General features: G+C 35.8%; 1 protein-coding gene across 1 annotated transcript; it reads right to left on the bottom strand.

The window, feature by feature from the left end:
* Positions 1-1,223: 1,223 nt before the first annotated feature.
* On the bottom strand, positions 1,224-1,982 carry LOC139046026 (olfactory receptor 2G6-like). The gene has a single exon (XM_070516794.1). The coding sequence runs from the start codon at positions 1,980-1,982 to the stop codon at positions 1,224-1,226; it is 759 nt and encodes a 252-aa protein (XP_070372895.1).
* Between the last annotated feature and the right edge of the window lie 11,501 nt (positions 1,983-13,483).

Consider the following 13,483-nt stretch of genomic DNA (forward strand, 5'->3'; position numbering starts at 1 on the left):
CCTCCTTATTAATTGTTTTCTATTTTCATTGTTTCTCCCTAATGTTGTAAATTGGTGATTTTGTGTGGTGGTATGCTCTGTTTCTTCTGTTGTTATCTTTAGTGTAACTGCTCTAGATTTTGGCTTTGTGGTTACCATGAAGCTTACGTAAGATATCCCATAGATCAGACAGTCCATACTTAATACAAGTATTTAGTATCATATTATTCTGTTAATTTCTGGCTTATTTAAACTTTTTAAAAGTAAATGATATTGAAATACAACATATGTACAAAAAAGTGCAAGTACCTTAAGTGAAAAGCATGATGAAGTCTTGCAAATTGTATACCTTATATGACTAGCAGCAAGGTCAAGAATCAGAACATGACTGGAACCTCAGGAGCACCCCGGGTCATTTTTCCTTCCAATCACTACTCCCCAGAGGAACGACTATTCTGACTTCCAATAAACACAGATTTACTGTACCTCATTTTTTTATCTGCAAGTTTCAATTTTTTTCTTTTTTTCTTTCTTTTTTTATTAAGATTATGATAGTTAACAACCTTGTGAAATTACAGTTGTACATCATTATTAGTCATGTTGTAGGTGCACCACTTCACCCCTAGTGCCCTTCCCCCACACCCCCTTCTCCTGTTAACCACCGATCAGTTCTCTTTGTCTATATGTTAACTACCACCTTTTGAATTTTTTTCTTCTTCTTCTTCTTTTCTTATTTTTAATTAAGATTATGATAGTTAACAACCTTGAGAAATTACAGTTGTACATCATTATTAGTCATGTTGTAGGTGCACCACTTCACTCCTAGTGCCCTCCCCCCACCCCCCACTGTACCTCATTTTGAAGTTTATAGAAATGCAATCATACAGTATGAATTGTACCTGGCTCATTTCAATCAACATTGTGTTTGTGAGAATCCTTCACGTTGTGGTACCTACTTATAATTTGTTTATGCTTATTGTTGTATAGTATTCTAGTTCATGATATACTGCAGTTTGTTTTTAGCTTATCTTATTTAACTTATATTTTCCCCACTAGAAGGTTTAGCTCCATGGGGACAAGGGTCTCTGTTTCGATCACTGATATATCCTATGTACCTAGAATAGCACTTTGTACATAGTAGGTGTGTTATAAGAATTTCTTAAATTAAGTTAAAACTAGTTTCTAGTCACTGAGAAGTTTGGTGCACAAGCGCTTTGGCCTGCAAGCCCTGCATTAGCTCTTTCTCAATCTATGGTTGTCCTCACTAGTCTCCTTAGCGCCCCTTTGACATCCTTGTTCCTGAGAGAGTAAATCAGGGGATTCAGCAGGGGAGTCACCAGAGTATAGAAGAGGGCAATGCTTTTGTTCATATCCTTCAAATAACTGGAGGGAGGCTGGAGGTACATGGAGATGAGTGTACCAAAGAAAATGATCACTACCATTAGGTGAGAGCCACAGGTTCCAAAAGCCTTCCGCCTCCCCTGGGCTGACTTCATCTTCAGGACTGCACTGGTGATGTGACCATAGGATATTAAGATGAATGACAGGGGCACCACCAAGAAGAAGACACTGACGGTAAACATTTCAGTCTCGTGGATGGAGGTGTCGGTGCAGGCCAGTTTCAGCATTACTGGAACTTCACAGAAGAAATGATCTACTTGGTTTTTACCACAGAGGGGGAGAGTCATGGTCAATGCCGTCTGTACTACAGAACTACCAAGTCCTGTAAACCAAGCAGTTACAGTAAGCTGCAAGCAAAGTTGGGGATGCATGATCACCATGTAGTGGAGTGGGCGGCACACAGCTGCATAGCGGTCATAGGCCATGACAGACAGGAGGACACATTCTGTTCCCCCGAGTCCCAAGGAAATGAAAAGTTGGGTCACACAGCCACCATAGGTGATGATCTTGTCTTTCCCCTTAAAGTTGGCCAGTGTCTGAGGGACAGTGCAAGTAGTCAAACAAAGATCCATGAAAGAGAGGTTGGAGAGGAAGAAATACATAGGGGTATGGAGGCAAGGATCCAAAACTGACAAAAGGATAATTGTGCCATTACCTAGAAAGCTCAAAAAGTAGATGATCAAGATGACCACAAAGAGAGTAGTTTCTAGCTGAGGCCTGCCGGAGAAGCCCAGGAGAATGAATCCAGAGAAGGTGCTGTCATTAGTTTTTTTCCATTTTACTCTGTCAATTGGAATTAAGAGGACTCGATACTGTTATCTTGCTTGTTCAATCCACCACTTAGCTTGAAGCGTTTTCACAGTCACTTCCTTGTTGGTGAGAAAGGGAGCAATAAATAGGTACTATATATGAGTATCTTCTATGTTTCAGGCACTGGTCTAAAATTTCTATGCATTTTCTCACAACTCTATGAGCTGGTGTTATCGTGATCTCTGCTGACCTGTAACTGAGGGTTACAGATGTTCAGTAATTTTCCCGGGTGACTCACCAAATAAATGGCAGAAGCAGGATTCAAAACTGACTCCCTGACATGAATTCTCTACTGCTAGGGGACACTGTCATTTTATGATTGCATGACCTCTAAAGATAATCCAAGTTTCTCCAAAAATTAAACCTAATCTAATTGTCTTGAATTAGTTGCAAATGTGTACTCCCCTAATCCCTCTCTCTTTGTTTTCCGTGAAGAACTGAAATATTTCAGACTGGCTTTCTTATTTCTGTTTTGTGGAGAAAAAGTATATTTCCTGAAGAAGCATAAATAATAGCATTTACCATTACCAATTTTATTCAAAGGGAACAATACATTTGAATACATACACCAATGGAACATTTGAGTATGGAGCCTGAAATCATGTTTAAAGACTGGAAATAATTTAAGAATTCATTGTATCCAAACCTCATATTTCAGAGGATGGATCTTCAGTCATCAGCAATGATACCACTTTCAGGAAAAACTCAGGAAACCACCAAGACAATATTTACTCTTTTCTTTTCTTTCACTTCATAATTCTCTTTTTAAATTCTTCAATGTAATAGAGTAATTAATTTCTACTTGTCACTCAGCTCTTCCTATAAATACCAACCTCATCTGAAACATTTTCCATTAAAATCATAGAGGTTATTCTCGGAAATAAACTGCTCTGTCTCTCTTGCACACACGAACACACATACACACCCTCCACGAGGCAAGTTTAACAATAAAAAATACCTAAACAACAGTAATATTTCGTAATATCAGCACAGCCTAGAAAAGAGTCTGGCTTGTGGTAGATTCACAAAAAATATCTGTTGAATAATTGAAAATATGGAAGAAGTTTAAAATCTGTAATAAGTTACATAAAGTGAATTTGGGGGTTACGGACATTTATGTGTACAGGGGCAAAACAAAAGAAATCTTGAACAACAGTTAATAAACGGTCTTGACCATTCAAATTTTAGATTTTTTTTAAATGCTGTGTTGCCCCTTGCAGGACTCTGTTAATCTTTTGTAAACGTCACTTTTCTATTAGCAAAATCCATGACCAGGCAAGAGGATATTCTGCCACCTCTCTATTATGCCTTTCCTGTTGGGTTCTTGGTACCCCTAATTCTTTTATTCCTAAATCCTTTCAGTGATTGTTTTGGTAGCTGCTGTTCCTGTGTTTCCAAAGGGTGAAATTAATTTGGAATAATAAGTTCTAAAATGCAATAAAATGGGAATCAAGATACATGGATTCTAAGCACAAATCTCCCACTAATTAGCTAAAGGCTGCTCCCCCTCCCCTACTTCCTGACCTTCTCTCCTTCCAAATAAAAGAGATAATATATGTAGCTTTTAACAAATAAAAGTCATAATGTTTGCAGTTCTTTACTGAATCCTGGTAGGTTTATGTTCCAATAGATCTACTGTCGTACTTTGAATATACTCTCCTCACTCCCTGCACATCCTTTAGTGACAGCATGGTTCTTAATTTCTATAGTTTCCAGATTATCAGGCCTTGCTTCAAAATATTCAGAATCATAAAACTGTCATTAGTGGCCAGAATTTGCTTTATCACATGTTGGTGCTTACCTCTGCTTCTTCTCTCTATCCTTGTGCTTTAAGAGTCAGAGAAAAGGAGCTTCTCCAGTCCACCACGGTGCCAGTTGAAGGCTCTTAAAATGCTCTCAAATAGGCTGTCATTTCTCAGAGATCACTGAAATATCTCATGACTCAGTCTGGAATATGATGTCAAAGTGATCTGAATCAAGAAAGCATATATTCTGATAAAAAAACATGTAAAATTCATTGTAACTACAAAAGTCAAATTAAATTGACATGGATATTTTAATATAAATTTCATTACGTTGTATTATTTCCTAGTGTCCCATAAGACAGTACTAGAAACTAGGTGGTTTAAGACACCAGAAATTTATTGTCTCTCAGTTGTTGAGGTTAGAAGTCCCACACAAAGGTGTTTGCAGGACCTCTGAAACGTGTAGGGGAAAGACAATCCTTGCAACCTGGCTTCTGGTGGTTTAATGGCAATTTTGGGGCTTCCTGGGGTTGCAGTTGCAGCACTTCAATTACTGTCTCAGTTGTCCACAGCATTCTCCCTTGCCTGTCTGTCTTTCTCTTTTTCTTTTAAGAATACCAGTCATATTGGGTTAGGACCCATCATAACTGAGAATAACCTCATCTTAACTTGGTTACATCTTCGAAGACCCTGTTTTCAAATAAGGTCGCATTAATAGGAACCAGGGGTTAGGATTTCAACATATTTTTGGGGGGCAACACAATTCTACCAATTTCAGTAGTATAATGTAACCTTGCCTGTCAAATTCTAACAGTTCTTTATTAGAAATGCCTGCTATGCAACAGTAAGCCTAAGATGCAGGTATTAGTTCTATTTTATTCCAAGTTCATAAATAAGGTACATTGTGAGCATGATAATTGCTAAGATTTTTATTGATAATGTTGCTATTTCTCATGCTCCGATTGGTATGTAGATAGCAGAAGTCCACAGTAAGAGGAAAAACTGATTTCCCTTACTTGGTATGAATATCCAATGAAGGCTTCTCTCCTATACAAGTATACCTTTGTTACCCCTTACATCTAAAACATAAATACAGATGGTGTGCATCTAAGACCTAGCACCGAAGACTTGGTTTGAATCGGAGGAGATAATACTTACGTCCTTCTACTTCTCCACTGAAGTGATATTTAGCTAATCTGGAGTTCAGATTCCTCTTCGAGTCTAGAACTTACTCTAAGTGAAGAGCTCACCAATGCATAGATGCCAATTCTGCAGGTAGCACCACCACCTTTTTGGGTCTAAAGAATCAGGAGAAAGGAACAACCTTAGCTGGACTTAGAAGCATTTGAATGGGTGTTGGGCTAAGACTATGGCATCTTCTTCCATCGAAGAATAACCAAGATTACAGATATACAGCCTATGCAGATATACAGCAACCTTCTAAAAGAAGCAAGATGGTCTTTGAAGGACCGCTATAGTTTTATGAAACTAGAAGATTGACATATTGATGGGAAAGTTAATATGTGGCAGATGAAACCACCTGACTGCTGGTCTCCCATGAATGCTGGTATGTTCAGCGATTACTAAGTCGTACGTGGTTGTGGAACTAGAGAAACATGTTAGAGGATGAAATAGATAGAACAGAATCCTTAGAATAAATACAGATCCATGTATTTAAAAAGTGCTTTAAATTATGCCAATCTTGGGCAGGATAATCTGTAAGATTGGTTAATCATCAAAGGCAAGGAAAGTGCAAATTGCTATGCCATCAGGCTGTTAAAGGCATTACCAATTCTTTTTATAATTAGTGTTAGCATAACTGTGTCATTGCCAGGGTTTTCCCAGGAAGGTTGTTCACTCATTTTATAAAGTGTTTCACTGCATAAGAGTGAGTATAAATTAGAGTGGACAATTGAATCTATAGCTAAACAGAAGTTTGAATCTATGAATTCTATGGAATCTGTCCATGAATAAAAGGGCTAATACTACATCTGAGGGTTATATTAATAAGTCCCCAAAGTCAAAGTATATGCTTTAGGGACTGAGACATTTGAAGATGTGTTTTTTCTAGTGGCTCTAAGAGTGTCCTGTCCCATGTAACTCATTAGCTTCAGTTCAGGTATCCAGAGTTTGGCTGCCTCTGGGGAGCAGCCAAACAGGAGGGCTCTGGAGAGGTGACATCAACAGATGGTCAATCCAATCCTGCCAAGTTGACTAGGAGTGAACCTATTGTCTCTGCTTAACTTCCATCTCCCAAATTTAATAGTATTGATTGCATTTTCAGCTAGTCTTTAAATTATTCTTTTAATTGAGATATTATTGACATATAACATTACATTAGTTTCAGGTGTACTACATATGATTCAATATTTGTATATATTGTGAAGTGATCACCACGATAAGTCTAGTTAACATCCCTCACCACACATAGTCACAAACTTTTTTCTTGTGATGAGAACTTTAAGATCTACTCTCTAGCAACTTTTAAATATACAATATGGAATTATTAACTATAGTCTCCCCAGTGTACATTACATCCTCATGACTAGTCTTTAAATTCTTCATCCCTGTCTTCAGAAATATTTTTTCTTACGTAAAAGGGAAAAAAGTATCCACTAAGCATACGTCTCTGAGCCTGTTTTTTCCCATATTTGTTATATCCCACCACTATTACTGATTCGATAAAAAAAATGCTTCCCAATGGTACTACTAACTCTATTACCTTCCACTTTTAGGAGACTTGGTTACTCAGTTATAATCTATCCCATCTTCAGCTTCTTGTATCCCGTTATCTATTTATCCATAGCCTAAAGGTATGTTCGTGTATCCTATCTGAAAAATAAAATTAGAATTTAGCCCCTCCGCCCACACCAGACACTCTTCTAGCTCTCTCCTTCATTCACTTAGAATCTTTTTGATGGTACACAAAATAGCCACGTGTGTTCTCCTCGCATCAACACTTCGAAGTGCTCTTATTTGTATTCTTCCCCTACTACTCTTATGAAGCTACTTTCTGTGAAATCTTCAATACACAAAATCTTTCCCATCATACAAGGTAGATGAGCCGTTATCTTACTTGATGTAACTTGGTACCGATCATGTTCCTCTCCTTCAAGAAATTATGCTATTTACTGACTTCTATTTGTTTTTCTACTATTTCTTGGCTCCCTGAGTCTCACTTTTCTTTCTCATTGGCATCAACTTCAATGTGTAGATCTCCCAAATTCTATCCTTGACTCTCTTTTGTCTCTTCACACTGTTCCTGAGAGACTTTGCCATTTCCATGGCTCGAACTACCACCTATCTGTATGATAAATCTTTATTCCATATCTACAATTTAGACCCCCTCTTGAGTTGCATATTAAAGCAAATGAAATCTTGGCTACATACACATGGATTATTTGTGAACTTTAAAGTTTCAATTACTTTACAATGTAATCTATCCTCTTCTGAAAATAGCTCCTGCCTTTGCATATCAAATTTCCATAATCTCACTTCCAAACCCTCAGTAATCCCAGTGAGAACTCCCTGAATTATCCTTGGTTCTTCTCTTTGTTTTGGTCCCAATACTGAATCAAAGCTTTGATGATTCTCTTTCTGACATGTTTTTAGAATGCATTCACTTTCCAGCATACATTTTCCATTTGTTATCAAGTTATTAATCTTTTTAATCTTGTGTGAACCATTTAATTCATCTAGGAGATCTTCCAACGAAATCAACTCCCAGTTTCTCTAGTGTTATCTGAATTATTTTTCCTAAACTACATAACCACATCACTTCTTTGCTTAAAAATAGTTTTGGTTACTATGTCTACAATATTATATAAAAAGCACACCTCTAACAGACGAAACTGCATTTATTCTATGGACCCCATAGTTGTGGGAAGATGTCCACAATTTGCTATTCACTGTGTACGCATTCCAGTTTGGGGCCATTCTATTATGTATTCTTTTGCTCTAATATGCTGTTTCATCTGAAAGGTAAATCTTGTCCTATTTTTCCATATAGTATGGCCCATTCTAAGTAAAGACTTTTCTCAAGGATCATATTCTTTATGAAGGCCATAAAATCCCCACTTGCTCTCTTCTTTGAGGTCTTGTAACGCTTCCTACCTAATTATTAATATTACTAATCAGTGGCCATGGTAATTAATTCTTGGCTGCGTATGTTCCATACTAGAATGTGAACTCCTTCAGGATGGACCTATTTCTTCTTCATCTTTCTATTCCCAGGGTAATTCTATGTCTTATTCATTCTATGTTCTCAAAACTTTATGCTTAACAAATATTATACAAATGAGCTGGAATTCTGAAAATCTGAAAGTAGTTTCAGTGTAAACTCTAACTGTTGTTGATTGAAAGAAATATGTGAATTATCTTATTCTCTCTATATATGTTGAATGCGTGTGTACATCCTCCACAACTGGATGTTGATTTAAGTGGTGAGACTATGAAAGTGGATTTGAGGAATCTTCTTAATATGTAAAAATGATAATTTACTTTTCTGCTTAAACTTCTTTGACAGTGCACCATTGTCTTCAGAATAAAGTGTAAACTCTTAAACATGGTTGTCAAGGTCCTTCTTGATTTAGTGTTTCCCTGTTTTTCTAGTTTCACAGATCAGATTTTCCCTGTGATGCTCCTTTCACTTTGAATGTTTTTATGTAGTGGATGTTTTTTCAGTAGTCATAGTTAAGTTTCTTACTCTATGAAGCATGCTTTCTTCTTCCAGCAGGGAAGACAATGCTCTGTTTTGTGCCCCCAGAAGTCAAACCATTTTTATTAAACAAAGAATTAAAATAAGTCATATAAGCACCCATTTTAAGATAGCATTAAAAGGAACTGATAAATAATAATGCACACCTGAAATTACACAATGTTGTAAACCATTATAATCTCAACAAAATAATTGAAAAAAAAAGAGAAAGGAACCCGAAGAAATAAAAGAGAAAGTGTTAATAAAGAAAAATATCAGTATCAATTAGTTAAAAGGAATTGGGATTGATTCTTGTTCAGGAAATGGGTCTGGTATGGCTTTTAAAGCCAAGATACTAATAAGCAATGAGTATTCTCTAGAGTTACAGTTATTTGTTACATAAATGAGGCTTTTAAGTCCATTCCTTTAACTTAGATTTTTACTTCTTTAAATCTAGAACATCTCTCTAAATAATTTTATAATTTCACTTTCTTGGTCAATATTATATACCTACTAGCTTGTCATTTTTATATATACTGTGATCTGTTAGAATTGTGGAAAACTTACTGCTGCTTTATCAATTCTTCATTTTAATTAACAGAGACACATAGAGAGTTCCCCTCTCAAGAAATGAGAAATCAAATCTAAGCAATTAACGTTCTTCTTTAGAACAATTTGTTTAATTTAGCACCATGGAACTGTTACAACTCAATTGTATTGAGTCACTTGATGTGCCTGTTTTGGTTAGTCAGCTGTTAAACCTCTTCTCTGTTTTTTCCCCATTGGAGATTGTCAATCAGCACTTCCTGTTTTTGATGTAGTTACTACTTATTCTGGGGTTAGTTGTCTAATTAAAATGATTGCCTGCTTCCTTAAATAGAAAAAAATGGGCATATGCTATAAACAAGCACCTACATATTGTTTCCTTATATAGGAACATTCTCTTGCTTATAAAATCAATTTAAAAAGTAAACACATTAGTCTTACCAGAACCAAACCCATAAATGTTAGGAACAGGAAATGTTGTTGCTACTCTTTGTGTTAATTAACCTTGTTCTGGTAGTGTTGGCCAATAAAATTAGAGAGGAATAAAAAAAGCTATAAATATTGGAAAAGAAGGAACAAAATACTAAATATTGCAGCAAATATGATTGTACAATCAAAACACCAGAGCTATAAAAATTTTTCCGCAGCAATTTGGTTAACAAGCTTATGGAATACCAAATTATGGTTCAAAATCAATAATTTTAACACATCCAAAGGATAATCTGTTGGAGAATATAGTGTGATAGAAGATCTTAGATATAACAGCAGCAAACAATATAGCACCTGACATACGTAGGAATTGTATAAGATGGCAATCTGCAGCCTTTTGCTGTCTAAGAAATTTATTATTTTATTTAGTACAAATGTCAGCATTCTTTTCTCAGTGATAAAGTGTAGTTGTAATGCATGTAAGAGAATAGAGTTTTTTCCTTTTGGAGCTTCAGCTCCCCAAAGAACAGGAAATTCCATCACTCTTGTAATTCCTGATGGCGTCAAATGGTAACATGTGGACAAGTGTTTAGGGCAGAAATTGTAGCTCAGAAGGGCTTTAAAAGAAGGTAGCAGCTCTGTGGTATTAGAAAAAGAAATATTATTGGAAATGTCAGCAACTTAATAAATCTGAAATGATTCAACGTTTTGGAAAAATGTGTCTTCATTTTGTACTTAATGTTTCTGTAGGTTGCATGTGTAAAGGGACTAGGGGAGAGAAAATAGCATATGGTATTCATAACAAATAATTGGATTGGTGATATATACAAACATACACACATACATTCATACATATGTACACAGTATTCGGTAAGTATTGGCAATATAATTGCAAAATATATTCTTTGATTGGAGAATGATATAAATCGTTCTTGTTATGGTGGATTAGGGGACAAGGTGAGTAAAACACAAAAGAACAAACATTGAAAGGAAATGGGAGGAAACAAAGAAGGGAGATAGAGAAATTGAAGAAGGGAAAGAAGTTTGAGGAGGAATCTTGAACTCAAACCACTACAGAGGATAGGTTATTGACAAAATAAATCGGGCCAGGTATAAGAAATACCAACTACCAAAACTTAAATATGATGTAATTAAAGCATTTTCAATTCAAATTGGTGAACAGAAATTTTTATTTATAGTTTTTTGTTGTCCATTCCTGCTTTTAAAAAAATTTGGAACCAGAAAGGATGTGTTTTCTTCTCCAAAATTATTTCAATGTGAGGTACAATATTTGTTTTTAACTTTTCCCCCTAGATTTATTGAAATATAATTGACACATAACATTGAGTAAGTTTAAGGTGTGCCATGTGATGATTTGATACCCTGCGCCTCTGAAATGATTACCAATAGTCTTAGTTAACACCTCCATCACCTCACATAATTACTTTTTTAAAATTTTGTGGTGAGAACATTTAAGATCTACTTTCTGAACAACTTTCAAGGATATTATAGTGTCGTTAACTATAGTCACCATGCTGCACAGCAGATCCCCAGAACTTATTCAACTTATAACTGGAACTTTGTACCCTTTTACCAACATCTCCCCATTTCCCCTACCTCCCAGGCACTGGCAACTGCCATTCTACTCTCTGTTTCTGTGAGTCTGGCTGTTTTAGAGTACACATATAAGTGATATCACAGAGTATCAGACTTTCTCTGTCTGACTTATCTCACTCAGCCTAATGCCCACAATGTCCATCCATGCTGTCTCAAATGGCAGGATTTCCTTCTTTCTTGTGGCTGAATAATATTCCATACCACTCAGATACATGGAATATACCACATCTTCTTTATTCACGTATCTGTAGATGGACACTCAGGTTGTTTTCATATCTTGGCTATTGTGAACAATGCTGCAATGAACATGGGAGTGTGGACGTTTAAGATCCTGATTTTATTTCCTTCGAATATATAAATGGAAGTGGGATTGCTGGATCATATGGCAGTTCTATTCTTAATTTTTTGAGGAACCTCCATACTATTTTCCATAGTGGCTGTACCAATTCACATTCGCACCAACAATGTACAAAAGTTCCCTTTCCTCCACATCCTCCCTAACACTTATTATCTCTTGTCTTTTTGATAATAACCATTCTAACAGGTGTGAGGTAGTATCTCAGTTGCCAATCTTCCTCTTTTTGCTTGAGGGAGGTTGTCCCTGAGCTAACATCTCTGCCAATCTTCCTCTACTTTGTATGTGGGATGCCTCCGCAGCATGGCTTGATGAGCGGTACAGAGATTGGCGCCTGGGATCTGAACCCATGAACCCTGGGCCACCGAATCAGGGTGCACAAAGTTAACCACTATGCCACTGGGCCAGCCCCTCATCCGTTTTTTCATCAGATTTTTTTTTGCCATTGAGTATTGTGATTTCCTTATATATTTTGAATATTAATCTCTTATTAGATAGGTAGTTTGCAAATATTTTCTTCCAATCCCTAAGTTAGTTTTCGTTTTGTTCATTGTTTGTTTTGCTGTGCAGAAGACTTTTAGTTTGATGAAGTTGCACTTATTAACTTTTGTATTTGTTTTGTTGTGCTGTTGATGTCATATCCAAAAATCATTGCCAAGAGCAATATCAAGAAGCTTTCCCCTCATCTTGTCTTCTAGGAATTTCAGTTTCAGGTCTTATGTTGAAGCCTTAATTTATTTCGAGTTAATTTTTGTGATTGGTGTAGGGATCCAATTTCATCCTTCTGCATGTATTTATACAGTTTTCCCAGCACTATTTATTGAAGACACTATCTTTCCCTATTGTGAATTCTTGGCTCTCTTGTCAAACATTAGCTGACTGTATATACAGGGGTTTTTTCCTGGGCTGTCAATTTTGTTCCATTCGTCTATGTGTCTATTTTTATACCAGTACCCTACTGTTGTGATGAATATAGTTTTGTAATAAAGTTGAAATCAGGAAGTGTGATGTCTGCAGCTTTGATTTTCTTTCTCAGGATTGCTTTAGCTATTCGAGGTCTTTTGTGGCTATATACAAATTTTAGAATTACTTTTCTATTTCTGTGAAAAATGTCATTGGAATTTTGATAGAGATTACACTAGATCTCTAAATGACTTTGGGTAGTATGGACATTTTAACGATATTAATTCTTCCAATCTATGAATGTGGAATATCTTTACTTATATTTGTTTCTTCAATTTCTTTCATCAATGTCTAGCAGTTTTCAGTGTACAGATCTTTTGCCTTCTTGGTTAAATTAGAAATCTTTTATTGTTTTTGATGCTATTGTGAAGGATACTGTTTTCTTTATTTTTCAGTTATCTCACTGTTAGAGTATAGAAAAGCAACTGATTTCTGTATGTTGATTTTATATTCTGTGACTTTACTTAATTTTCTTATTAGTTCTAGCAGCTTTAATTTTACAAACAGCACCTCAGATTTCAGCCTGAGAGTAACAGTTTTGTGCCGATTCAAGGTATTAAATAGAAATACATTCCTCAAGTTGAAGAACTGAGTTTCCAGATGAAATAATTTACTTTTTGTGAGACACACAATGAAAAAAGTAATAAACCATTTTATATGTAGATAAGAAAAGGACATTTATGGAAAAGTAAAAGGAAATCCAGGAAATGTTCCGTGTAAGAGAATAAGTTTGGAGGAAAACGCTAAATTACAGGGATTTAGATACCCATAAAACTTTGTAGTGATTGCACACATAATTATAATGATTTATCTGAATATAGCATTTATGAGTAGGAGTTATTTAAGTTGAATATTAGATATTAGAAAGGCACTTTAATTTGTCGGAATAGATAGATATGCATTCCTAGATGGGGGAAATGATAGATAAATGGATGCATAAAT

The sequence above is a fragment of the Equus asinus genome, chromosome 8, assembly GCF_041296235.1.
Source record: "Equus asinus isolate D_3611 breed Donkey chromosome 8, EquAss-T2T_v2, whole genome shotgun sequence".
Taxonomy (NCBI): domain Eukaryota; kingdom Metazoa; phylum Chordata; class Mammalia; order Perissodactyla; family Equidae; genus Equus; species Equus asinus.